General features: G+C 53.4%; 1 protein-coding gene across 2 annotated transcripts; it reads right to left on the minus strand.

Annotated features, from left to right (window-relative positions):
* Positions 1-3,373: 3,373 nt before the first annotated feature.
* Selenon (selenoprotein N) lies at positions 3,374-18,301 on the minus strand. 2 transcript variants are annotated; one of them, XR_012907424.1, is made up of 13 exons: positions 18,060-18,301; positions 17,537-17,654; positions 14,313-14,446; positions 11,836-12,045; positions 11,529-11,653; positions 10,940-11,077; positions 9,336-9,417; positions 8,999-9,187; positions 8,563-8,668; positions 7,029-7,141; positions 6,840-6,941; positions 5,379-5,682; positions 3,374-5,324 (listed from the first exon to the last, which is right to left on the minus strand). XR_012907424.1 is itself a non-coding variant. In XM_075945065.1 (12 exons), the coding sequence occupies exons 1-12, from the start codon at positions 18,240-18,242 to the stop codon at positions 5,512-5,514; spliced, it is 1,671 nt and encodes a 556-aa protein (XP_075801180.1). In that variant the 5' UTR covers positions 18,243-18,301; the 3' UTR covers positions 3,374-5,511. The 2 variants fall into 2 exon arrangements, 1 of the variants encoding a protein (XP_075801180.1); XM_075945065.1 differs by having other exon boundaries at positions 3,374-5,682.
* Positions 18,302-23,935: the final 5,634 nt, after the last annotated feature.

Raw genomic sequence — 23,935 nt, forward strand, 5'->3', positions numbered from 1 at the left:
TTAACAAGGGGCCGGAGCGGACGCAGTCTCTTGAGTGGACAGCAACCCGGGAAGCCACGCCCCTCTGCAGGCCCCGCCCCCATGTGCGGGTTGCTCCGAGGGCTCGGAGCCTGAGCTTTAGCCGCGAGGCGGGGCTTTGCTTTCTTGTTGCTCCCCACATTTAGTCTCAACTGCTGGACAGCCGTAGTCTGTCTGTGTAGCAGCTCAACACTTAAAATAGTTGGCGCGCTTACTCCTGCTGCAAGTCTCGTCTTGGCATTTCCGGCATTCCTGTCTAGTCTGGGCTCTTCGTCCCGTTCTGTAGTTGCCTGACACAGGCTCCCAGCAAAAATGGCTTTCTCCCTTGACGCAAGCCCTCCAGGACTCCGGAGTAGCTTTCTTCTGTTTAAAAGCTCGGCATCTCACACATATGCATACACATAAACACGCGTGCAGCATGATTCAGTTTGTGGGTTAGATGAGTGGATTGATGACATCAGGAGACTCTTCCAAGCTCACAAGCTTATTCCTCTGGTCTCCATGGCATCCAGTTAACGGGACACATTGCAGTTTCTGCCGTTGGTACAAGGCTTTGCCTGACTCACCAGTTGCATTCCCTTGGTCCCAAAGCCTGCCATCCCCATCTGCCAGGGACAAATCTGTTGGCTTCGTGGGCGGACAGTCCGATGCAGTCACAATGGGCACTACGCCCAGACCTGCCTGACTATGCCCGTGCATGGTTTCTCTATTGTCCTCTTGAAATTAGTTATGGGTTGCCGAAGAAAGGGTACTCTCCAAGCAACGTGTCCTTAGGTGACTGAGTTATTGCGTGTACTCACACACCTAAGTAATGTAGTGTGTGACACCTAAGGGAACTGGTGTAGCCCTATTGCTCCAGGCTGCACGCCTGTTCGGCTGCGGTGCCGAATCCCAGGGCAGCTGTAGCACAACTGTAAACATTTACATCGAAACACAGATGGGGCCCAGCAAAATCCCAGCAAAATTCTTCAAAGACCTCAAAAGAACGGTACTCAACTTCATTTGGAAAAGCAAAAAACCCAGGATAGCCAAAACAATCCTGGGCAATAAAAGAACTTCTGGAGGCATTACAATCCCTGACTTCAAACTCTACTACAGAGCTACAGTACAGAAAACAGCCTGGTACTGGCATAAGAACAGACAAGAGGACCAATGGAACCCAATAGAAGACCCGGATATCAATCCACACATCTTCGAACACCTGATCTTTGATAAAGAAGCAAAAAAAATATCAAATGGAAAAAAGAAAGCATATTTAAACAAGTGGTGCTGGCATAACTGGATATCAATATGTAGAAAAATGAAAATAGACCCATATCTATCACCATGCACAAAACTCAAGTCCAAATGGATCAAAGACCTCAACAAAAAGCCAGCCACACTGAACCTTATAGAAGAGAAAGTGGGAAGCCACACTTGAACACATTGACACAGGGAACCACTTCCTAAATAGAACCCCAGCAGCACAGACACTGAGAGAAACAATAAATGGGTCCTCCTGAAACTGAAAAGCTTCTGTAAAGCAAAGGACACAGTCAACAAGACAAAATGACAGCCTACAGAATGGGAAAAGATCTTCACTAAACCCACATCAGACAAAAGTCTGATCTCCAAAATATACAAAGAACTCAAAAAATTGGACACCAAAAGATCACATAATCCAATATAAAAATGGAGTACAGACCTAAACAGAGAACTCTCAACAGAAGAATTTAAAATGGCTGAAAGACTCTTAAGGAAATGTTCAACATCCTTAGTCAGCAGAGAAATGCAAATCAAAACAACTCTGAGATTCCATCTTACACCTGAAAGAATGGCCAAAATCAAAAACACTGATGACAACTTAACGCTGGAGAGGTTGTGGGGAAAAGGGAACACTTCTGCATTGCTGGTGGGAATGCAAGCTGGTACAACACCTTTGGATGTCAGTGTGGCGATTTCTCAGAAAATTAGGAAACAACCTTTCTCAAGACCCAGTAATAACACTTTTGGGTATATAACCAAAGGATGCTCAATCGTGCCACAAGGACATGTGCTCAACCATGTTCACAGCAGCTTTGTTTGTCATAGCCAGAACCTGGAAACAACCTAAATGTCCCTCGATCAAAGAATAGATTAGAAAAATGTAGTACATTTACACAATGGAGTACTACACAGCAGAAAAAAATAATAGCTTGAATTTTGCAAGAAAATGGATGGAACTAGAAAACATTTTGAATGAGGTAACCCAGACACAGAAAGACAATTATCACATGTATTCACTCATAGGTGGTTTTTAAACATAAAGCAAAGAAAGCCAGCATACAAACCACAATCCCAGAGAATTTAGACAAAAATATGGACACAAAGAGAGACTTACATATATATAATTTACATGGGAAGTAAAAAGTAGAAAAAGACAAGATCTCCTGAGTAAATTGGGAGCATGGGGCCCTTGGGGGAGAATTGAAGGGGAGAGGGGAGAAGCAGGGAGGGGAGCAGAGAAAAATGTAGAGCTCAATAAATATCAATTAAAAAAAACCACACAGATGGGGCACCACTCAAGTCCCAGGTAACAGGAATTCCTCAGTTCCTTTGATTGTAAGATATCACTGTCACACAGCCTCTTAGTGACAAAGCCACCACTGCATAGCATCTAACTAAATGCTTCTAGCATTTTCCTTGCACTTCATTTTGCACTGGTCCCCATAAGATGTCAGTGGCTGTTTTCGAACCCTAATCTGGAAACTGACTTTGCTTCGCCGCACTAGTCAGTGACAGAAGCACAAAAGGCGGCTTTGGCTCTGCAGTGTGGTTTGCCCCAGAGCCCTCCTCTGTGGACGGCTAGGTGTTGACACTCTCTGGTTCTGTGTTTTTTCCTTGCCCTCTTCTGACTCAACCCTTCTTACAGGTCTCCCCCTCCTGACACCCTCCCCACCATGTGTGTGCACTATGGTGCCCATGTGGATGTCAAAAGACAACTAGGAACTGATTCTTTCCACCACGTGGGATTCAGAGACTGAACTCAGGTTGCTTTGGTAGCAAGCACCTTTACCCAGTGAGCTATCCCATCACCCCTCCTGGCACGCTTTCTCCCATAATTACCTAATGCCTGCCGTAGGCTCAGCTTCTAGACAATGGGTTCAACCTCAGGACCACTCTCTACACGAAGTTCCAGATTCTTTGGTATATTTTAGATCATTCTGTCTATTACAGACTTACCTTAGGCAAGTTGCTCAAGACCTCTGTTGACAGACAGAACTCCAAAGTCAGACCAGCTCAAATGTGCCCATCCTTGCCCGTCTCCCGACAGAGGCAACAGTCAGACGGCACAAGGTCGAAAGCAAACATCCTGCTCAAAGGAAAAGCACCAAGATCCCTTCAACTCTGCAATTTTATTACAGGACATGCTAGGGATGGGGCAAGAGAGAGACAGAGGGGTGACACGCAGGCAGCTGGGCATGTGCAGTGGCATCAGCTGAAGACCCAGAAAGCCCCAGCAGTCAGTGTGGATGGAATCCACTCTGGCCCCTTCTGAGGCTGGGTGGCACACATGCACCATGCCCACAAGATGGCAGAGGCACTGTGAAGCACTCAGGTGCCCTCCTTCTCTGGAGGGTTCATGGAGGAACCTACTCCCCTCCCCCCACACAGAGAACCTGGCAGAGCTATTGGCACCTGCCCTGTTCAGTCCTATCACGAATCATGATTTTGTTTCTTTGAGACAAGGTTTCTCTGTGTAGCTTTGGAGCCTGTCCTGGAACTCACTCTGTACACCAGGCTAGCCTCGAACTCAGAGAACTGCCTACCTCTGCCTCCCGAGTACTGGGATTAAAGGCGTGCGCCACCATCGCCTGCAGGAGTCATGATTTTAGAGGAGTTCCTTCCCACCACGGGGGGAAGTGAGTAGGGGTATCAAACAAAGCACCCCCAAACCAACACACAGCCACTGGAGTCACATGGATTTAAATCACAACTCCAGAGCTCTGAGTGACCCTGAGAAGCCACTTGGCTTCCCCAAGATGCGAGCACATTGGTCTGAAAATGGGGGTGATTTTCTAATTCACTGTTCTGTTGTGAGAACTAAATGAGAAAGTGGGGACGGTTGCTGCAGGGCATCCCAGAGACTCTGAGGTGGGTGCCTGGGTGACTCCAGCAGCAAACAGGGGATCTGGTCTCAGGGAACGGCTACCAGCCTCCCTCCTCTGCCAAGCTGAAGGCTGAGCCCCTGGTGGGGCAGGGGAAAGAACTGGGCACACAGGGAATTAAGATCAAGTGTGCAGTGCAGGACAGAGCTGGTGAAAGGCTGACCCTCGGGAGGACTACTGATAAAAACGGTAGAAGAGAAGGAAGACAGGCGTATTCCCACCCCCACGTGCAACTGCGAGGACATCAGGCTGGACCCATCCGGGATTTCAGACCCAGCCATCATGCGGCTGCTGCTGGGGGAAGCCACTGCCCCCTTTCTTTCTCCTCAGCATTCAGATTTTTAAAAAATATAAACTATGAGAAAGTTCATATAAAATGAGACCATTCATATAAAAACACTTTTCTGTGTGTATAAAAAAGACTGGCCATGGTCAGTGGTTCAGGATGTGGACCGAGTCCCTAAGAGTAGCCGGGGGGAACTGGTGATCACCCAGTGGCAAATGAGTCTGTCCGCAGGACCCTGAGGGCCTAGACAGTGCTGGCTGTGGGGAAGGCTGTGGTCTTTGGCTGGGCTACACTTCTACGGAGTAGGGGGGTCAGGGTGGGAGATGTCATGGGGACTCCAACGGTCCTGTCATGAACCCGTGCTAGGAGCAGGCAGTAGGACCCCACACCCCAGAAGCCATTGATGACGTACAACCTACTTCACAGTGAACTTCAACTCCCCAAAGAGGACTGGGCTCGGGCCATTGGGTCCATGAAGCGCTCTGAAGGGGATCAGTGTGACAATATGGTCTCCGCTTCTGTAGAAGGGCCCTGCACATAGGCTTCCACAGCTGTCTCCGGCTGACAACGACTCCAAGCTGGGGGCACTGGGCACAGAAAGTTGCCTGGGGGATGGCCAAGAGAGAAGGCGCCAAACAGGCATGGGGCTGGCAGCCTGGCACCCAGGGCCAACCTCTTGAATTCCTTCGACTTGAGAGGGGAGCCAAGAAAGAACGGGCAGTCTGTCTTCCCAGCACCAAGGCCCTGACCTACATCGCTGTGTGGAAGGGCCACGGAGATCACCCCAGACCCTGTTTTGGGGGACTTGAAGCTTTGGGATCCCGATGAGAACGGAAGAACTGGTAGTGGTAGCAGGCCTTTGGCTCATTTACACACTCAGCCAGGCCCTTTGCCTATCCACCTTCATTCAGGCTGAGTGAAGGGAGCAGCCTCAGTTGGCCTTTGACCTCGCTAGGCAGCCTGGGAGTGACGGAGGCCATTTCCAGTGTGAAGTGGATAGAGGGCATTGTGGCTCCGGGGTGTGTGGAATCTGTCCGCCAGGTTCTCACCAGGTCCAGTTTCTCTAGGACTCTAGGCTCCCTAGGGCTGGAGGAGGGGCAGGCCACGCCGGAGTCCCTCCCTCAGGAACTGCATGTAGGTGGCTGTGGATGGGTCCTCAAAGGTCGAGGAGAAGCTGAAGACGTTGTTTTCCATGTCTTCCGGCTTCATGGAGGTGATGTCCAGGAAGTAGTTGGCATTGATGTGGTGGACCTGGGGGAAGGGCTGGGTGAGGACTGGAGAGGCCGAGGCCACATCTGCCCAGGCCATCGCAGCCTCTGCCAGCTTTACGCTGGGGTGAGATCAGACAGGCTAGCACACTGAGGGTGATCACACTGGCTAGAGCTGCCCAGGCCAGGCTGCTCCCCTTTTCCTCAGCTCCCATGTAGCCCTCTACTGAGGGAGTGCCCCCCTACCTCACCCACTAAGCAGAAAACCCACCTTCCAATACCACCTTTCCTCTACTATGCCTCACAAATGGCCTCTCTTCTGTCCTCATGACCCCGAACACCTATCCAAGTGCTCAGTGCTCAGTGTGCCCGTGGTTAGTGTGCCTGGTGCTCAGTGTGCCCCGTGCTCAGTGTGCCTCCCTAGATTCTCTCTGCCTCAACCACAGTGTCTATGCCTTTTTGAGGAGCTTGGTGGGGTGAGTGTGCAGTGAATGAGCAGACGGGTGAGCCACGAGGAAACGAAGCAGTGGAGGTGTGAGATGCATGCCAGTCAAGAGTCTCCCAAAATCCTGTCTCCTTGTCTTCAGGACCCCAGGGTAGGCTCCATGGGGTAGGAGCCAGTAACACACGAGCCTCCCGACTGTCCCTCTGGGCCTTTCCTCCCTGGCTCCCCAACACTGCCAGGGGCCTCTCACCTGAGCCTGGACCAGCAGAAGCCTCAAGCACACTGTCCTTCCCCTTCATCCAGCCAGCTCCTGCTCCTGACGACCCTCCCTAGAGGCTGGCCAGCTCACCACCCTCCCATAGCCCTGTCTTTCCACTCTGGCCGCACTGAGACTGAACACAGCAGCTCTCAGAGCTGGAGCCTTGCTCTACTATTCTGAAAATGGACAAGTTTTCAATGCTGCTGTGACCTGACTCCAGGCCCTCTAAGCAGCCCGTCAGGAGAGGGGGACCTGGAATGTCGGCTCAGGCCAGCTCTTCCTCTATTCCTCTCTACCCTCCCTCCCTGGCTCCAGCGAGGTTCCCTTGGGGACATCTTGACTCTATTGCTATATTAAATGCCTTGTGTACGTGCCCACCCCCGCCCCAGGATCCCTACGCCAGTGATGGAGATGATCGCCTCAGACCAGCTGAGACGAGCTCAGGAAGAGACCACCCCCATGCTCGCTGTCCCCTGCTCCGTCCCCTGGGACCCACCACAGTGCCGTTGGGCAGGCAGATCATCATCTCCACAGGGAAGCTGTACTTCTCCAGGTGCAAGCCTGCCAGCTGCCTGTGGAGTGCGTTCTCCTGCTGGACCTGTGGGGAACAATGTTATTTCCTGGTACCTGGGCCTCATGCTGTCTCGGGGACGCCACAGGCTGCTCCCCCTGACCCCGTGTTCACCTGCAGGTCTTCCAGTTCCTTTACCAGGGACCAGGTACTGATGAAGCTCTCGTTGAGGAGTGTGAGGATGGGCGGGCTTTCCAGGACAGTCTCCCGGAGAGTCCGCCCCGAACCTGTTCGGGACAAGGCCAAGGGTGAGCAGCTCTAATTTCTACAGCAATGATCTCAGTTTGGGTAAGTCCTGTGGGCTGCAGAATGTCTCTGCACCCAGACGAAATAACAGGTTAGAAGAGTAGATACTATCCAGGAGTGGTGGCATATATCTGCAGCCTAGCACACAGGACACGCTGAGGCAGGAGGATTGCTATGAATTAAAGGCCAGCCTATGCTACATGAGGAGTGAGTTATAGGCTAGCTTGGGCTACTGTCTCAAGAAATGATAAAAAGCCAACAGCAGACCCCCAAGGAGTAGTTGCTGAGTGAAGGGACGGTGGGATTAACATGAACAGACTGGTATCCCAGGGTGAGGCTGGGGTGGCCGGGATCTTCTTAGCAGCTACAGCCTCTCAATCCACTTAGTTCTGTCTCTAGGGCCTTTACACAGACACTTTCTACCCCAAACCCTCTTCCTCCTGTCAGGTGACAAACCTCTAGTCTCTGACTTTAAAAGTTACTTTCTCCAGGAAACCTTCTGACCACCACTCCCCATCCCCGCCAGCTTCGCTTTAGTTAATCCACTTTGAACTCACTGTTGGACACCCAGAGAACTTTCCAGAAGGTCTTTGGTGAACATTCTGGATAAGAAACCCAAGCTGGAGAGATGGCTCAGTATTTGAGAAAACTGGCTACTCATCCAGAGGTCCTGAGTTCAATTCCCAGCAACCACATGGTGGCTCACAACCATCTGTAATGAGGTCTGGTGCCCTCTTCTGGCCTGCAGGCATACACACAGACAGAATATTGTATACATAATAAATAAATAAATAAATAAATAAATAAATATTTTTTAAAAAACATAATAAGGCCGGGCGGTGGTGGCACACGCCTTTAATCCCAGCACTCGGGAGGCAGAGACAGGTGGATCTCTGGGAGTTCGAGGCCAGCCTGGTCTACAAGAGCTAGTTCCGGGACAGGCACCAAAGCTACAGAGAAACCCTGTCTTGAAAAGCCAAAAAAAACCAAAAAACAAAAAAAGCCCATAATAAATAAATAAAATCTTAAAAAAAAAGAAAGAAAAGAAACCCAAGCCCAGTTTCTGGCACTGTTTTTCTCTCACTTGGAGACTTGACTTTACAGAGTATAAGATACATTAACACCCAATGACAAAAACGGGCTCGGAGGGGAAGTTGCTTGGTCAAGGTCACCAAACTAAAATGGCTGAATATGAACACGTCTGTCTGGCCTTTTCTTCTACACTTGGCGTCATGTTCTAGGCTCAGCCCGAGCACAGCAAACCTCCCCTGGGAGTCAGTTCCTAGGTGGCCCAGGTCCTTATGGCTTCAAGATCTGTTTGTCCCAGAGCTTCTTGTGCCCCATCCACAGGGTACGAAGGTCCCCCCACTTTCTCTTAGAGCTGACCAGGGTGTTACCTCACCTCAGCAGGACTGGTCGTCCAGGGCTCCCCACAGCAAGATGGAATGCACAAGTTTGTTCTCAGCCTTGGCCCTGTCAAAGGCCTCCGTGAATGGCAGGTAGTTGACCTGTGGTCAAACCAAGAGAGAAACTGAGTGGCTGGGGTCCTGTTTGGGGTTGTGATTGTGTAGTAGGTATTTTTTCATGTGGGGGGGGGAGTACATGGAGAGTGTGTGTGTGTGTGCGCGCGTGCGTGTGTGTGCGAGCGCGCGTGTGTGAAGGGGCGTGGCCAAGTCACATGACCCCTTCTTCAAGTTTAGAGAAGCAGACAGGAATCCCAGGAATCCCAGGTCCAAGCTGGCCCTGAGCCCCAGTTCCAGCACAGTGCCCATAACCAGACTACAGCTCCCAGCCTTGGCCGCACGGAGCCTTACCCTGGCCTTTACGCCCAGTCTCACCTTCTTGAAAGGGTACATGGCCACCTCTAGGCGCCGGGCAGCTTCCTCCCAGCTCAGCTCCTGGTGCCACTTGATTTCCTCGAACACGAACTGGAGGGGTTCTCCCGAGGGCAGGCGGCTGTCAATCATCTTGCCATCCTCATCCAGGATCACAGAGGGCACCGAGGGGCCCGTGGCTTCCAGCTCCATCTGGGCCAGAAGTCAGTGGTGAGGGGTGTCTCAGAGAGGGGCCCTGAGAAACCTTCAGGGATGGTCTACTCTGCAGAGGCGGGGAGACGGGGCTCAGGGCAAAGCCTTGCAGCTGGACACATCTGGGTAGGGGCACCTGAGTGTTCACCTGGGGTATGTAGCCGATGTCCACCTCCATGTTGCTGGTCTCACTGGCCCCATACAGCCACTCCATGTCAACATTCAGGGACCTGAGGATAGCCAGGGTAAAACAACATCACCGCCAAAGCCAGTTAGTCACACATCAGGTGCCATCTACTTTTATTGAGACAAGGTTTCTCTGTGTAACTTTGGAGCCTGTCCTGGAACTTGCTCAGTAGACCAGGCTGGCCTCGAACTCACAGAGATTCCCTGTCTCTGCTTCCTGAGTGCTGGAATTAAAAGCCTGAGCCACCACCGTGCGGCTGGTGCCATCTAATTTAATGCACGCAGTTGTCCAATTAACAGATGGAGATATTGAGACTCCAGAGCTGTCACTGGGATTTTGACAGCAGAGCCTGAGCCAGGCCTCGACAGTTTAAAGGATTCTCATCACATGACCCATCTGCGGCAGAGAGGTGGCCAGTGTCTCGCTGCAGGACCCAGGATGAGGCCGCAGGTCAAGAACCCTGTTGGTGCAGAGGCCCCTGGAAGAACCTTCCAGGCTGGCTCTTGCCTGCAAGAAGACATCAGAAGTTTGGCTTGGTCCATGCATTCTGAAGATCGGCCACATGGGGGAGCCCCAGGACTGCCACGCAATAGTCCCTGTGGCCAGGTTCTTAGACACAGGCCCAGAAGCAATAGGATCTGCCTGGTCATCTACCCCCTGTGTTATTCAGGACCTCAAAACGGGCACACTGAGGCCAGCCTCCGCCCCACCTGGCAAAACTCATAAGGGCAGGTGTACAACTGTGTCTCTGTCCTGTCTCTTTCTCTCAGTGGGTTCAGGCTCTCCCAACCATGGTTACCCCTGCCCCATGGGTGAAACAGGGCAGAAGTCAGTCTTCTACCTGGAAGGCGAGGAAATGGGCCCAGAAAGGGCCAGGGCCTTGCTCACAGCCACACAGCCCATTGCTACCAAAAGCAAGTTTTGAATCAGGGCCTCAGGGCTCCCAGCTCAGGTCCCAGCCTGGCACAGGTCCTCATGAGCCTGTTAATAGTCTACCCGCTATCAGGGAAGACTCTTTGGAAGCCACCCCCACCCTCCACACACCCCCTCAGTCCCCTGATCTGCTGATGGGGCTGACCCGAACAGGCAAATAGCTGGCATAGGGCTGAACTAGATGTCACCTCTCTGGGAAGCCTTCCTAGACTCCCATGGGCCCTGTGCAGCTGCTGGCATTCCCCTCAGTGGCATACATAGGCTGGCTGGGCTGTCTTAGGAGAGTACCAGCTCTGGGGAGGGCCTGCTGGTGGCTATGGGGCAGCAGTGAAGGCTTGAGGTGTCTTGTTGGGCTCTAGGACCTTGCTTTGTAAACTGCTGGCTTCCCACAGAGGTGGAGGGAATGCCTGGAGATGTCTGTGAGTAGACAGGAAGGCCACTTCACTACCTCATGCCGCCTCCTCTTAGTCAGCAACCAGGTCCCCCAAGCGATGGCACTGGGGGACAGGGGAAAGGGCCGAGACTCAAGGGTCCCTGGGCCCCCTGATGTCTGGACTCAGGGGACAGGGTAACGGGAGCAGTGGTAGAATGTAGTAGCAGGGTGCTGAGGCTGTGCTGGGGGTAGCTCCTACCTGTGATTGGGCACGAACAGCCGGAAGTCACGGATGTGTGTCGCATCTTTGGACAGGATGATATGGCCGGTGAACTGGCCCGGCGAGAACCAGAAGGGGAAATCAGGAGGCTCACTAAGCTGGAACTCAGCATGGATCCTGTGGGAATGGGTTTACTAAGCCTGGACTCCTCCCCAATCTCCCCCGGAACCTAGGGAGCCTTGCCCAGACTCCTGTGGGGTCGGGATAGGGAGACACCGGGAGACACTTCAAATGGAGCTGTTCTTGAAGACGCAATCTCTGTGCTGCCTTCCCTGGAAGCCTTGCCCCATCTCCCCCTCCTCCTCCTTATCCAAGGTGTGCGCATGCATGCATGTGTATGTGTCCCTCTGTGTGGATGATACCATCCTGGCCACCACCCAGGTCCAGTTCCAGACACCTCTCACCAAAATCGTGTGCCCTCTGAGAAAGTCATTACTCCCCTGACCCACCGAGGAGGAAACTGAGGTTCAGAGAGTCTGAGTCCACAAAGGAGGGAGGCAGTAAAGTTGGAGGGTAGTCAATGGATAGGCCTTCCCCTACCCTCCCGAGCTTTGTGACAGACACTCACCGGAACATCACCGTGTAGTAGGAGTCGCTGATGGCAGTTAGGCAGGCCACGGTGCCCTGAGGGGCAAAGCGGGTCTTCACGAAGGGGCGTGGGTGAAACATGCTCAACAGCCGATGGATGATGACCTGGGGGCGGCAGTGAGACCCTGGCTGGCTTGTCGGACCCTAGCGCCTGGGTCTGTAAGCTGACGCCCAGAGGGCGGGGCACTGAAGGAGTGGGATGCCTGGTACTTGGGTCCAGGTTCAGAGAGGAAGGGCCACCCCTGAGCTGGGCTGGCAGGGCCTGCCTCTCCTGGTACTACCCTTACCTCCTTGTCCTTGGGCGGTGGTGGGTAAAAGCGGTTGTTGGACAAATAGCCGGTGAAGACACTCAGCTCGCCAGGGATAATCCACCAGGGCTGGCCCAGCTCCTGACCCGGAGGGGGCAGAAAGGGCCGGAAGTGGCGGGCAGCAAACACTGCCGTTGGTGAGGCTGCAGTCGTCCAGTTGCGGAGGCCGGACAGAGCGAGGCGGGAGACCTGGGACAGGGAGAGCAGCGTTCTGGGATGCCCTGTCTATGTCCCTCAAGCCCAGTCAGACTACAGGCTGGGGCAGCAGAGGGAGCATGGGGAAGGTCACACCTTAGCCATCGCCACAATCTTAGCACTGTCTTGCCAGTCTCACACATACCCTGCCCGGGCTTCAGTGGTTTTCCAGGTCCAGCCACACCAGGGCAGCTTACTCAGGCCGGGCCACTGAGTGCTGGAGGGGCCACCTGGCCTTGACCAAGGTGGTTGAGCTCTGGCTTCACACACAGGTCTGACCCCGATCCCCTGCATAAGCCTTCAACCAGTCCCGGGTGCCAGGCCCTGCCCCAGGCTGCCTGGCTCCCACAGGCAGTGCTGCTTTGCCCCAAACCACATCTTACAAGAGGTTGGGTTTGCTGTTGAGTCTGATGATGGAGGGAAGTGAAGAAAAAGCCAGAAAACTCCAGAGTTAAAGAGCAGAACCCTGGGAAAGTAGGAGGGTCCCCCCAAAAAGGCCCTGCCTCAAGTCACCTACCCATCATGTTCGGAGCCTGAGCAAGGTCTTTCCTCACCGGTTTCCTCCCCTTGAGGAGTGTGTGTGGGCAGAATCGGTTAGCCAGCAGTCAGAGGGCTATCTACACATGGCCCGGAGTTCAGAGGCAGGACCTGGAGGTCTGTGGCCCCTTGTCTACGGTCTTATGGGTGTTGGGCCCTTGTGGCACCATTACCAGGGCAGGAGGACCACCACACCTCCTCGCAGAAGGGATCTGGACCACTGGGAAATTGCCAATCCTTGCTGGGCAGCAGGCCCCTCCCTCCCTCCCTCTCTACCTCCAGTGTTAAGAGCCAGGCTTGGAATCTAACAGGCCGGTTCTCAAAGGAGGGCCAGCGTTGAGTTGCCTGCCCGCTGGTCCTGCTCACGGCTGCCCAACCCTGCAGGGCACTGACAGAGGAAAGATCCTGTGCTGTGGTAGGGTTGGGCACTGCCCTGCTTCCCTGAGTATTGAGGTCTCCCTGGTTCTTATCCCACCACCATTCCCAGCATTCTCTGGGAGCTATCGGCTGAGCAGCGCCATCACTGCCGATCCCTCCTCCACTCCCATTCTCCCAGGCAAAGCTGAATCCATGTTTCCACCAACAGAACTCCCCCTGATGTGCCCCAGCCACCTCAGTGTGCTGTGTCCCGCGAGGTGATATTCTCCCTCTTCTTACAGCCCCCATTTGGGCAAAGAGCACAGCGAGCACTGGTCCCCAGCCAGGAGTTTCCGTCATCTGCTCTGCCCCCCACTTTCCATCAGCAGCCACACCATGCCCTTTCCTCTTCTGTACCCTCCAGGCTGTACCCCCCCATCCATCCCCCTGCCTCTACCAACTCCAGGAACTGGTCTGCTGGCACCCCCACCCTCAGCCTGATTTCACAACCAACTCACTGAAGCGTTTTTTGCTTCTGCAGAACAAAGGTTAAAGGTCAAACAGAGACCCTCAGCAATCTAGCTTCTTCTCTTGCTGCCCCACTAGCGAGCATGCCTCTCACTGGCCCTGGGTCAGCCGCACCTGCCCTCTGGCCTGCCTGCCACCTTTTGCCACAGGCTCTTGCTCATGCAGAAGTGGGGCTTTGCTGAGCGGGTATGGGCTGGGCACAGAGGGTGGTTGCTTTGCTCCTGGCAGAGGGAGCAGCAGACAGGGAGATGGGAAGCAAACCGCCCCCCCACACACCTCATGATTAAGAAGGAAACCTAGAGGATCTGGTAGGAGACAGGTGACAGCCAGCAGGGGTGGGGACGGGGCAGGGCCCTGCAATAGGCTCACTGTGTCCTCAGGGCCTGGAGCTGGGAAGGAGCTGGTGCCTGTCTCCTCCCTTCTCTCCCCCAGGGGCTCGTCCTCACCACAGTCCCCGCCAGATGCTGCACTGTGCATCCAGGTCACCATTGACAGAGAACCTGCCACATGCCAGGAGTTGGAACAGACAGAAAGCGCCCATCATCAGGGCTCTGTGACTAACTCTTTGTTCCAGCCCACCCATTTGTCCCTGGGCACAGCCTGTCAGATGTCATTCTTGCCAGGAAGCTCTCCCAGACTTCCCTGTGTACATAGGGGCCCCTGCAGCTTCCTCTCGCTCTCCCACCAGACCTAGCTGGGAAGCAAGCTCAGCTTCTTGGATGCCGTGGGCACCCTGAGGGACACTGGAAAGGGTGAGGAAGAGGGCACAGGCCTGTCCTCGGGAGCAAGTGCACACGGGCAGTTTTGACATCCGGGGTCCCTCCCTTGCCCCCACTCACCCCTAGGAAGCCATCTTTGCTCTTCGTCATGGTCTCTGTGAGCAGAGGCTGGAATCGGGCTTCTATAGTGAGAGTCTCCTCGCTGGGATCATGGTGCAGCTCCTCCTCCTCATAGCTGGCCACAGGAACTGATCCTATGGGACAGAGGTGACTGGAGAGACCTTGCCCAGGGCTCCAGGCCTCACTTCTCCCAGGATGCCTGTGATGAGGGAGCTAGGCTTGGGACAGGGCTAAGAACTAACAGTCACCGAAGTGACAAACACCATGCAGGGATCCTGCTTCCAGCATAGCCCGGGAGCAGATAGTATCTTTAGCAATTCCATTTCACAAGCACGTGGAGATGACGCCACTTCGGAGGGAGTCAGGACTCAAAGCCAGGCCTGTGTCACTCCGAATTCATGATTAGTTATGACCCTCTTCTGGATCTTAGGGGACTGTGAGGGACTCATTCAAGGGAATCTTAGCAAAGGAAAAGCAAGCCATCAGGCTATAGACTATGACGTATGACATCATTGGATGAGAACCCGTGGGCAGAGGCTTGACCTGTCTCTCCCTGCTCTTCTGGCTGGCTTGGCCTCCCTGTATGAGGAACAGCTCTCCCATAAGGAGATGCAAAGCTCCTCATATTCCCCACGTGGATGGAGCCACAATGCAGGGTTTAGGGGAGGAAGCGACTTCCAAAGCAGTGACAGAATGGTTGTCTATGACAGAATGGAGCATGCTAGCTCTATCCTCCAGGCTCCCAGGATGGATGAAGGCACAGAGACCACACCTGGCACTTAGTGGTGGCACTGGTGACTAGCCGGGCTGAATGGGGCACAGCCTAGGTACCTCGCAACCACGGTCATCAGAAGTATCCAGACTCCCTCTTCACATTGCAGCTGCTCAGGGCCCACCTCTGCCTACCAAGTGGACCCTCCAGGGGTTACTCAAAAAACTGCCCAGTCCACAGCAGCCTTGTTCAGAAGATGGCTTTTGGGCTGGCGAGATGGCCACATAAGCCTGACCTGAGCTCTATCCCTGCAACATGTGCTGTACAACAACAGAAACTAGAGAGGCTGGGTCTCAGTCAGGCAGCGGTAACACACACCTTTAATCCCAGCATGCAGGAGGCAGAGGCAGGTGGAGTTCTGGGAGTTCGAGGCCAGCCTGGTCTACAGAGTGAGTTCCAGGACAGCCAGGGCTACACAGGGAAACTCTGTCTCTAAAAACAAACAAACAAACAAAAAACAAAAAAAAGGAAAAAAAGAGGCTCTGCCTCAATCAGGTGGAGGGAAGAGAACTGACATCCAAAACTTGTCCTCTGGCCTCCAGGTGTGTATTGTGGCAAACATGTGATTGTGCATATACACACTAATAATAAACATTTTTTATATGATTGTTGATATTTCTCTATCAGCAAGTCAATGCAGGAAAAACCTTTATTTATTTACTTTTTTTTTAATTTGAGACAAAGTCTTAGGCTGACCTGGACCTTGCTATGTAGATCAGGCTGGCCTTAAATTTGTGATATTGTTACCTCTCTGCCTCCTGAATGCAGGGATTTTGGGTGTGTACCATCACTTCTGGCCAGCAGAAATTTAGAACAGCATTCTGAACATCAGAGAAAGGAAGGGAGGACTATGTAGGGTTATTATTAGCCTTGCAAACTCAACGATTTCAGTGGTAATTATTAAGAATAACTGGGCTTTGGTACCCCAAGCCTTTGTTGTTGCTGTTATAGAGATCCTGTCTCAAAACAACAAAAATAACCAGACATGGTGGTGCAGACCTATAATCCCAGCTACCTGAAAGCTAAGGCAGAAGAATCCAGAGTTCAAGACTAGCCTGGGCAATTTCGTGAGATTATATTTCAAAATTAAAAGATGGGGCTGGAGAGATGATTTGGTGGTTAGGAACACTGGCTGCTCTTCCAGAAGACCTGGGTTCAACCCCAGCACCCACATGGTGGCTCACAGCTATAACTCCAGCTCCTGGGGATCTGATGGCCCTCTTCTGGCCTCTGAGGGTACTTCACTCTAATGGTGCACATACATGCAGACATACATGCAAACACATAATTTTTTTTTAAATTTTTATTTTCACCTGACTGTCCTCCTCTAGTAGTGACCATAGGGCCCTGGACCAGCAAGTGACCATCCTTCATACCCATTCCCCAAAGCTGGCCCCTGATGGCATTATGGTACCCGACCCTGAGAATAATTGGTTTCTCCCTCCCCGACTCTCGCCCACTGACAGGCTTCCACAACCAGCTGGTGCCCAAAAGGGTGCCTAAGATCGTAGGTTTGAGAATAGAAGAGGGCACTGGGGACACTGAGGCAGGAGGCCTGCAAGCCAGAGGCCTGCCTGGGGTATACTGCTTAGTTCAGTGGTAAAACATTGAGTAATATAAACAGAGCTGTGTGTTCACTGTCCACTGTCTCCAAAAGCTGGGGGAAGGAGGGCGAGTGTCGGTGTGAGCTGGGGAGAGGGCTCACTAGAGCACTTGACTCACAAGCAAAGTCAGGCAGAGTCATGAGTGCCTGCAATCCCAGCACTATGAGAGGGGAGGTGGAAACAAGAGGACCCCTGGCCACCAGCCTAGCATAAGCGGAGGAGAGTCTGCCTCAAACAAAAGGTGGGAGGTGCCGGAGCACCGAGGTTATCCTCTGACCCCAGCCTGGGTGGGAGGGGCCAAGCGCTTTATATTTATTTGAGATCCAGGTTATTCTGCTCTAATTTTACGAAAATTAACAGTTGCACCTGGGCAGCCCTGGCTAGCAGGTGCTGGGAATCACACGGCACCTGGGAGTCAAGAGCGCAGCAGACACAGCTGTGGGTCCTGTCTGTGACTATCTGCACGTTGGCCATTGCTCACAGCCCCTCTGAATCTTCAACCCCGGGAGCCAGGGCAGGGCCCCACAATCAGATGGCCAGGTCTAACCTGGTTCTCTGCCTTCTAGTCCGGCAAGCGGGTGTCTCCATCTTCTGAAGTAGAGCCAGCAGGGACAGTGTCCATCTCCCCAGGCCTGTGCCAGGGGTAAAGGCTGAACCTCCACAGAGTGCTTCAAGCCAATGATGTGGTGGGGAAGTGGTGGAGGAATGCCAGTGTTACCATTCACAATCATGACCGAAATGGGCTTGGGTGCCAAAGCAGCCCGTGCACCCAAAGTAGTGTGTGTGGGGAGGGTTGTAGGGGGACCCGACCTGGTATGCGTCCTGTGAGTGCCCAGCATTTCTGGTACCTGTCAGTTTCTCTGCAATGGGTTTGAACTCCTCTGGGCTGATGTACATATCCTGGTCCGTGTCCAGCGAGGAAAAGAGAAAGAGGCCATCTGTCCCCAGAACCTTCAGTGCCGATTCCTATTTGGGAGGAAAGGGCTGAGATGACAGGCCCCAATCTCCCCATCCCAGTCCCCAGCAGGCAGCTGCTTCCTGAACTCCTGCCATCCTCTTCCAGAGCCCCCTCCGTACTTGCCAGCCCATTTGTCCAAATACCAGCTCAACAGCCCCAGAGTTCCTTGTCCCCTTTCCAGTCGCTGCTGGCTGGCCCCTGCCTCACATCCACGCCTTCATCCATTGTCTACTCTGGGTGCCCTCGCTCCCCTTCCAAAGGCCCGGTCCTACTTTACCCTGTCCCGGCCACTGTCCCCTCCAGCCTTCCCAGTCCCCCTTCCCGGGTCCGGGGCAGAGCTTCACTCTCAGCCTCAGTCTGCAGCCACTGTCCCAGGCAGCCCCGTGCACCGTCCCCCTCCGGTCCCCACCGACCTGCCGCGCGGCCGCCTGGGCGTCGGCTAGGAGCGCGCAGGCCCGGGCAGCGGCGGCGGCGGCCACAGCAGCCACCAGGGCTCCGAGCAGCGCCAGGGTGCGGGCGCGGCTGCGGGGAGGCGCGGGCTGCGCGGCGGGGTCCGGGTTGTGCGAGCGCTGCGCCGCGGGGCGGGCCCGGCCCATGGCGGCGGCTCCCGGGCTCTCGGCGGCTGCGGGGACCGGGGAACGCGCGGCGCGGACGGCGCGGGGCGGAGCCGGGAGGGAGGGCGTCAGCCGGGCCCACTCTGCCGGCTGGGCTCTGCCCAGGGGAAGAGGGAGGCCCCGAGGGAGGGCGCGGCGCCGTTTTAGCCGGCCCACGGGCCCTCTGTCCTTACCTCACCTCTCATTAAAAAAAAAAAAAAAAAAAAGGAAGAAAAAAAAAAGGAAAAACAATTAAAATATAATTAAAATATTTTAGATATCCTTTCCACTCTGTAGCTCAGCCTAGCCTGGAACTTGCTGCGCTGTTCAAGCTGGCCGTAAACTTGCAATGGTCCTCCTGTCTCTGTCTCCCGAGCCTTCAATATGATCACCCTCACCCCTGCACAAACACCCGGTCGTCTTTCCCTTCCTTCCTCCCTTCCATCTAGGTTTCCGTTACTTTTACAAAACGTGGATGCCATTTTTGAAGACTGCTGTTGAAATCATGATCTAAAATACCTGTTGGGGCTCAAGAGGACTCACGGGGACTGGGGAGATGGCACAAGCTTAAGGTTGTGAGTTCGGATCCCTGGCACCCATGTGAAAAAGCCAGATGCGTCCGCACACTTCTACCTGTAACAAAGGAAGGCAGAGACGGGAAGATCCCTGGGACTTGCTGGCCAGTCAGCCTAGTGAAACAGGCGGGCTCCCGCTTCAATGAAAGACCCTGTCTCAAAAAATATGGTGGAGTGATAGAGAAAGACTTGTGACATCGACCTCTGGCCTATGTGTGCACACGCGTGTGCAACACACACACTCACAGAACCAGGTTTCCACGATCCACAATAATACCAGAACAGAATATAGCTGAGCAGGTTTTAGCCATACATAAAAACGAGGCTGAAGCTCAGTGGTCTCCAGTGATGATCCTGTTCTCTGCAGCGTCTTCGGGAATAAACGGCCAATGATGAAGCCCGCACCTCCCCTTCCTGGTCCAGCTGAAGGGCCTTTCTTCAGATTGCTCTTTATCACCTACAGGTGATGAGCCGGGACCTTCACAGCCCAGGGTCAAGGTTTACTCCTGTGTGTGGAGGCCCTTCTGGGCTTCGTGGAGAGAGGGAGGCAAAGGCTGCTGGGACTGCAAGCTCGGCAGGTGGTGTAGTGTCTGAGTTACCAACTGGATCTGGCTGACACGGGAGAACACTGGGCATGCTCAGGGCAGGGCTTTAGGAAAAGAAGGGATCCAACTGAAGGAAATGGTTCCCTATTGGTCCAGCCCCTACTTCCTGTCAGGCTTCCTTTAATGATATCAGGCTCCAAGGGCCCAAGGTGACTATTCTTTCCCAGAGAGCATCGTGCCTGGATTTCTAGACACCACTCAGTCTACAGGAAAGAGGCGCAGCCTTTGGAGACCACCCCCAACTCCCATGCGCCAGCGACCCCCCGGGCTGCATGCACTAATGGAGTCCAGGCCATGGTGTGCTAGACGGATCGGCTGGGCTGGTTCATGATGTTGTCTTCTTTTGTTCCTGGGCTATTTATTGAACTTGCCTGGGGGCCGAGGAGATGACTCAGTGGGCCCTTGGTGGCCTGCACAGCCGTGGGGACCTGAGTTCAGATGCCCAGCACTCGTGTAAAAGTCAGCTTAGGACCTACCTGTAATCCCAGTGCTGGTCACACAGGCGCTGGGAGGGTGGTGGGTGAACCCCGCCCGAGCTCACCAGCCAGCAACCCTAGATAACAGTCAGCCCCCAGATTCAGTGAATGAGGTGAACACAACCCGACTTTGCTGCTATTCTGTAGCACTTTGGTCTCTAGTTGCCACAGTGCCATGAAGGCAGGGCCTTGCCTTCCAGAGGTGGGCACTCCACAGTGTCCATTGCAGAGGTGGCTTCCTGCAGTGTTCCAGGGCTGTGGGCCTGGCCTAGCCTTGTCCTGTGCTCTGACTGCACATCCTCAGAGGAGGCGGAGGGCCTGACATCTGGTGTTGATGTCCCAAGCTCCTAACTGTGCCGCTTCCAACTCATTACAGCTAATGTTTGGGGACACCCCACATAAAACAGATGCCATTAGAAAACCAAATTCTGTTCTCTGCGGAAGCACAGCTAACAGAGGGCAGAGCAGGTTAGGAGGGAAGATTGATGAGGCAAGGTACCCGGGAAACAAAGGAGGGGAGATGAATTTGCCAGGTTCCCTTTATTTATCTCACCGGGTTTTTTGTTAAAGGCATAGGTCTCCTGCTGCCCGTGCAGGGGTGGGGGTTGGGAATAAGGGGTACCGGTTTCTTAAAGCTCAGGAGGGATATAAAGGTGGGGTGGGGCCTGGCCAGGCTGCAGTACTTTAAGCAGGGATTGGGGGGTTCCTGTGCCCTGGCCCTGGCCTGCCTTTCTGTGATACTTCATTTCTCTCTCTCTCTCTCTCTCTTTCTCTCTCTCTCTCTCTCTCTCTCTCTCTCTCTCTCTCTCTCTCTCACACACACACACACACACACACACACACACACACACACACACTCCTCTGGCAGGGGGCGCTGCTGCTCACTCCCGCTTTCCCCTAGTTCTATGGCAGCAAGCCAGGGAGGGCCATTTGTTTCCTTTCTGTCATCTGGGGCCCTGGAAAGCAAGTTTTTACCCAAACTCTACCTCTGTCACCTTGGCAGCAGTGGGAAGAGCGGCATATGAGAGAACAGTGCCGCCCTGGGAAACCGGGGCTTCGGGGGCTGAGGCAGGAAGAGCGCGAGCATCCCTGGAGCAGGGGCACCTCTGCTGTACCCCAGAACACAGAGGGGAGGAAGACAAGGTGTTCCTCTGTCAGAGGAGACTGTCCTGCCGGAGCTGGGAACTGACATATCGAGCTAAGGTTAGATAATGTTTGTCCTGGGGGAGCAAGTAAAATAAGACCTGGGTACAATGACGCGGGCAGGGTGGACAGCCTGGACAGAGAGGCGACAGTTACATGGCAGCCTGGATGGGACAAAGCTGTCCGCTTTGGGAAGAACATTCAAGCAAATGTGGAGGCCCCGAGGTGGAGATTGTGTGGCGTGTTCGAGAACTACAGAGCTGGAGAGATGGCTCAGAGGTGAAGAGCAATTGACTGCTCCTGCAGAGGATCTGGGTTCGATTCCCAGCACCCACATGGCAGCTCACAACCATCTGTAACTTCAGTTTCTGGGGATCTGATGACGCCTTCTGGCCTCTGTGGGCACTACACGCCCATAGTGCACAAATATACATGCAGGTAAAACACCTATACACATAAAATAAAAGTACATCTCAAAATAAATACAAACAAAAGATCAAAGAAGGCAGCGTTGACTGGTGGGGAGAGTAGCAGCAGCAGAGGACCTGGGGACATCAAGGCTATGGCTACAAGTTTCCTTCCAAGCACGACATACTCTCCCCCACAACATCCCCCAAGACAGGGTGTCATATATCCAAACTGGCTTCTAACTTGCCATGTGACCTAGGATGACCTTGAACTCACTCCTGGTCCTCTTGACTCTGGCTCCTGAGTGCTGGGATTACAAGTGTGCATCATCGTGTCGGATGAACTTGTTGTTACTTCTTGAAATGAGTCTCCTTATGCAGACCGCGCTGGCCTTCTGCTGTGACTCAGTGTCCTGAGAATTGGATGGCAAAGCATGTTCTATGATGGTCTGTTGTGACTTACAGAAAAAAACAAAAACGAAAAGAAACAAAATCAGACGGCGGCGGCACTCACCTTTAATCCCAGCACTTGGGAACCAGAGGCAGGTAGAACTCTGTGAGTTCGAGACCAGCCTGATCTACAGAGCGAGTTGCAGGATAGTTAAGGCTACATAGAGAAGCGCTGTCTTGAAAACCAAACCAAATGCACAAACTCAGGAAAGCTCAACACAACAACCCTTGCACTAGCCAAAAGAGAAGAAACAACCCGGTTTTCGCGGTTGAATGCAAATGACAGCGTAGCTAAGCCTTAGGGAATGTAGCCAGATGCAGAGGCCATTAACAGGAAATGTCCAGAGTGGGCAGACCCATGAAGACAGAGTGGAGAAGGGGGGGTGCTGCATCCTGGGGTGGGAGGATGTGTGCGACTCCTAATGGGGACAGTTTTTGTTTTTGTTTTGTTTTGTATTCTAAAATTAGATGAGGGTGATGACAGAGTGACTATAAATATGCTAAAAATATTAATTATGCACCGCAAATGGATGGATTTTGTGGCATGTAAATGATATCAGCACAGCTACTGGGGATTTTTTTTTGAGAGAGAGAGATCTCTTGTACCTCTGTATGACCTGGATCTCACTAGGTAGCTGAGGATGACCTTGAACTTATGATCCTCCTGCTTCCGTTTCTGAGTGTTGAGGTTACCAGCATGCATCACTCTGTTCTAATGAGAAGGGAAAGGGGGAAAAGAAAGGCTGGAGCTGTCTTTTTGAGAGCGACAGCACCTGGGCTGAGCCGGTACAGGTACAGGAGAGAGGCTGGTGTAAAGAAGGCTCTAGAGCCAGAACTGGCACTTGCTGGTGGGTTGGAGGGAGAGAGGAAGCAGTGTGGCTCTGAGTTCTGACTCTGGCCTCTAGCTCACCGGCTGCAGGTGCCATCCTGTGGGAGAAGCCTGCTTGGTCCAGTCTGCCACGCTGGTTCACACTGCTAGTGTTGGAGGTCACCTTTCCGTGTGACTGTGGGCCACAGGGAAGAAGGCCGTGGGCTACTAATTCCAGAGGTGCCTGTGAATGGCATCTAAAACCCCGAGATCCAGTGAGGTCATCGGAGGAGGCTGAGGAGAAGTGGGCCTTTGGCTGGTGTGGCTACAGATCACTGTACCCGGGGGTGCCAAGCGGCTTTGGCGAGATTCACAGGCACAGGTGGGGCCAGGACTGCTTAGCTAGAAAGAAGGTCTGAGCCGGGCGGTGGTGGCGCACGCCTTTAATCCCAGCACTCGGGAGGCAGAGGCAGGAGGATCTCTGTGAGTTCGAGACCAGCCTGCTCTACAAGAGCTAGTTCCAGGACAGGCTCCAAAGCCACAGAGAAACCCTGTCTCGAAAAACCAAAAAAAAAAAAAAAAAAAAAAAAAAAGAAAGAAGGTCTGTATTGGGGACCTGGATGAGCGTGGCATGGCTCCTGTGGTGTCCAGAGACAGGGAGAGATTTGTTTCCTGAGGCTCCTGTGTGGTTCTCCAAAGGAAGGAGGCAGATGCCCAAAGATACCCAAATGGACGTCGATTCTAGACCAGTGGGAACAGAGGCCTTGTCTTGGCTAACCTCACTACCCACTAGATTCCTGGGGCCTTTGAAAAAACAAAGAAACAGTGAGCTGACCACACCCCCAGATTGTGGGTATCACTGGGCAGGGCTGAGAACCAGCTGACTTCCCTGGCGGGAGCTTTGGGGTGCTGGTCATTGAATGTCCGATCTGAGTTTTCCTTTACATACTCCCCCCGCCCATCACATACACACATACACAAACACACACCCTGGTGCCATCTAGGACTAGAGTAGGGAGGAAAATGGAGATAGCCGAGACTCCCACACAGGCCCCCAACATCGGTTTGAAGTCTGGGGCCTTCCACAAGTTAAAGTCAGATGGGCAGCTGGCAAGAGACTCACCGTCCCAGGTTCTGCTCCACATCATACTGTGGTCATCATGGTCCCGTTGAATCAAAGGTCACAACTACACAGGAAGTTTAAGGCCAGCCTAGGATACATGAGAGAGACC

The sequence above is a fragment of the Microtus pennsylvanicus genome, chromosome 13 (genome assembly GCF_037038515.1).
Source record: "Microtus pennsylvanicus isolate mMicPen1 chromosome 13, mMicPen1.hap1, whole genome shotgun sequence".
Classification (NCBI taxonomy): Eukaryota; Metazoa; Chordata; class Mammalia; order Rodentia; family Cricetidae; genus Microtus; species Microtus pennsylvanicus.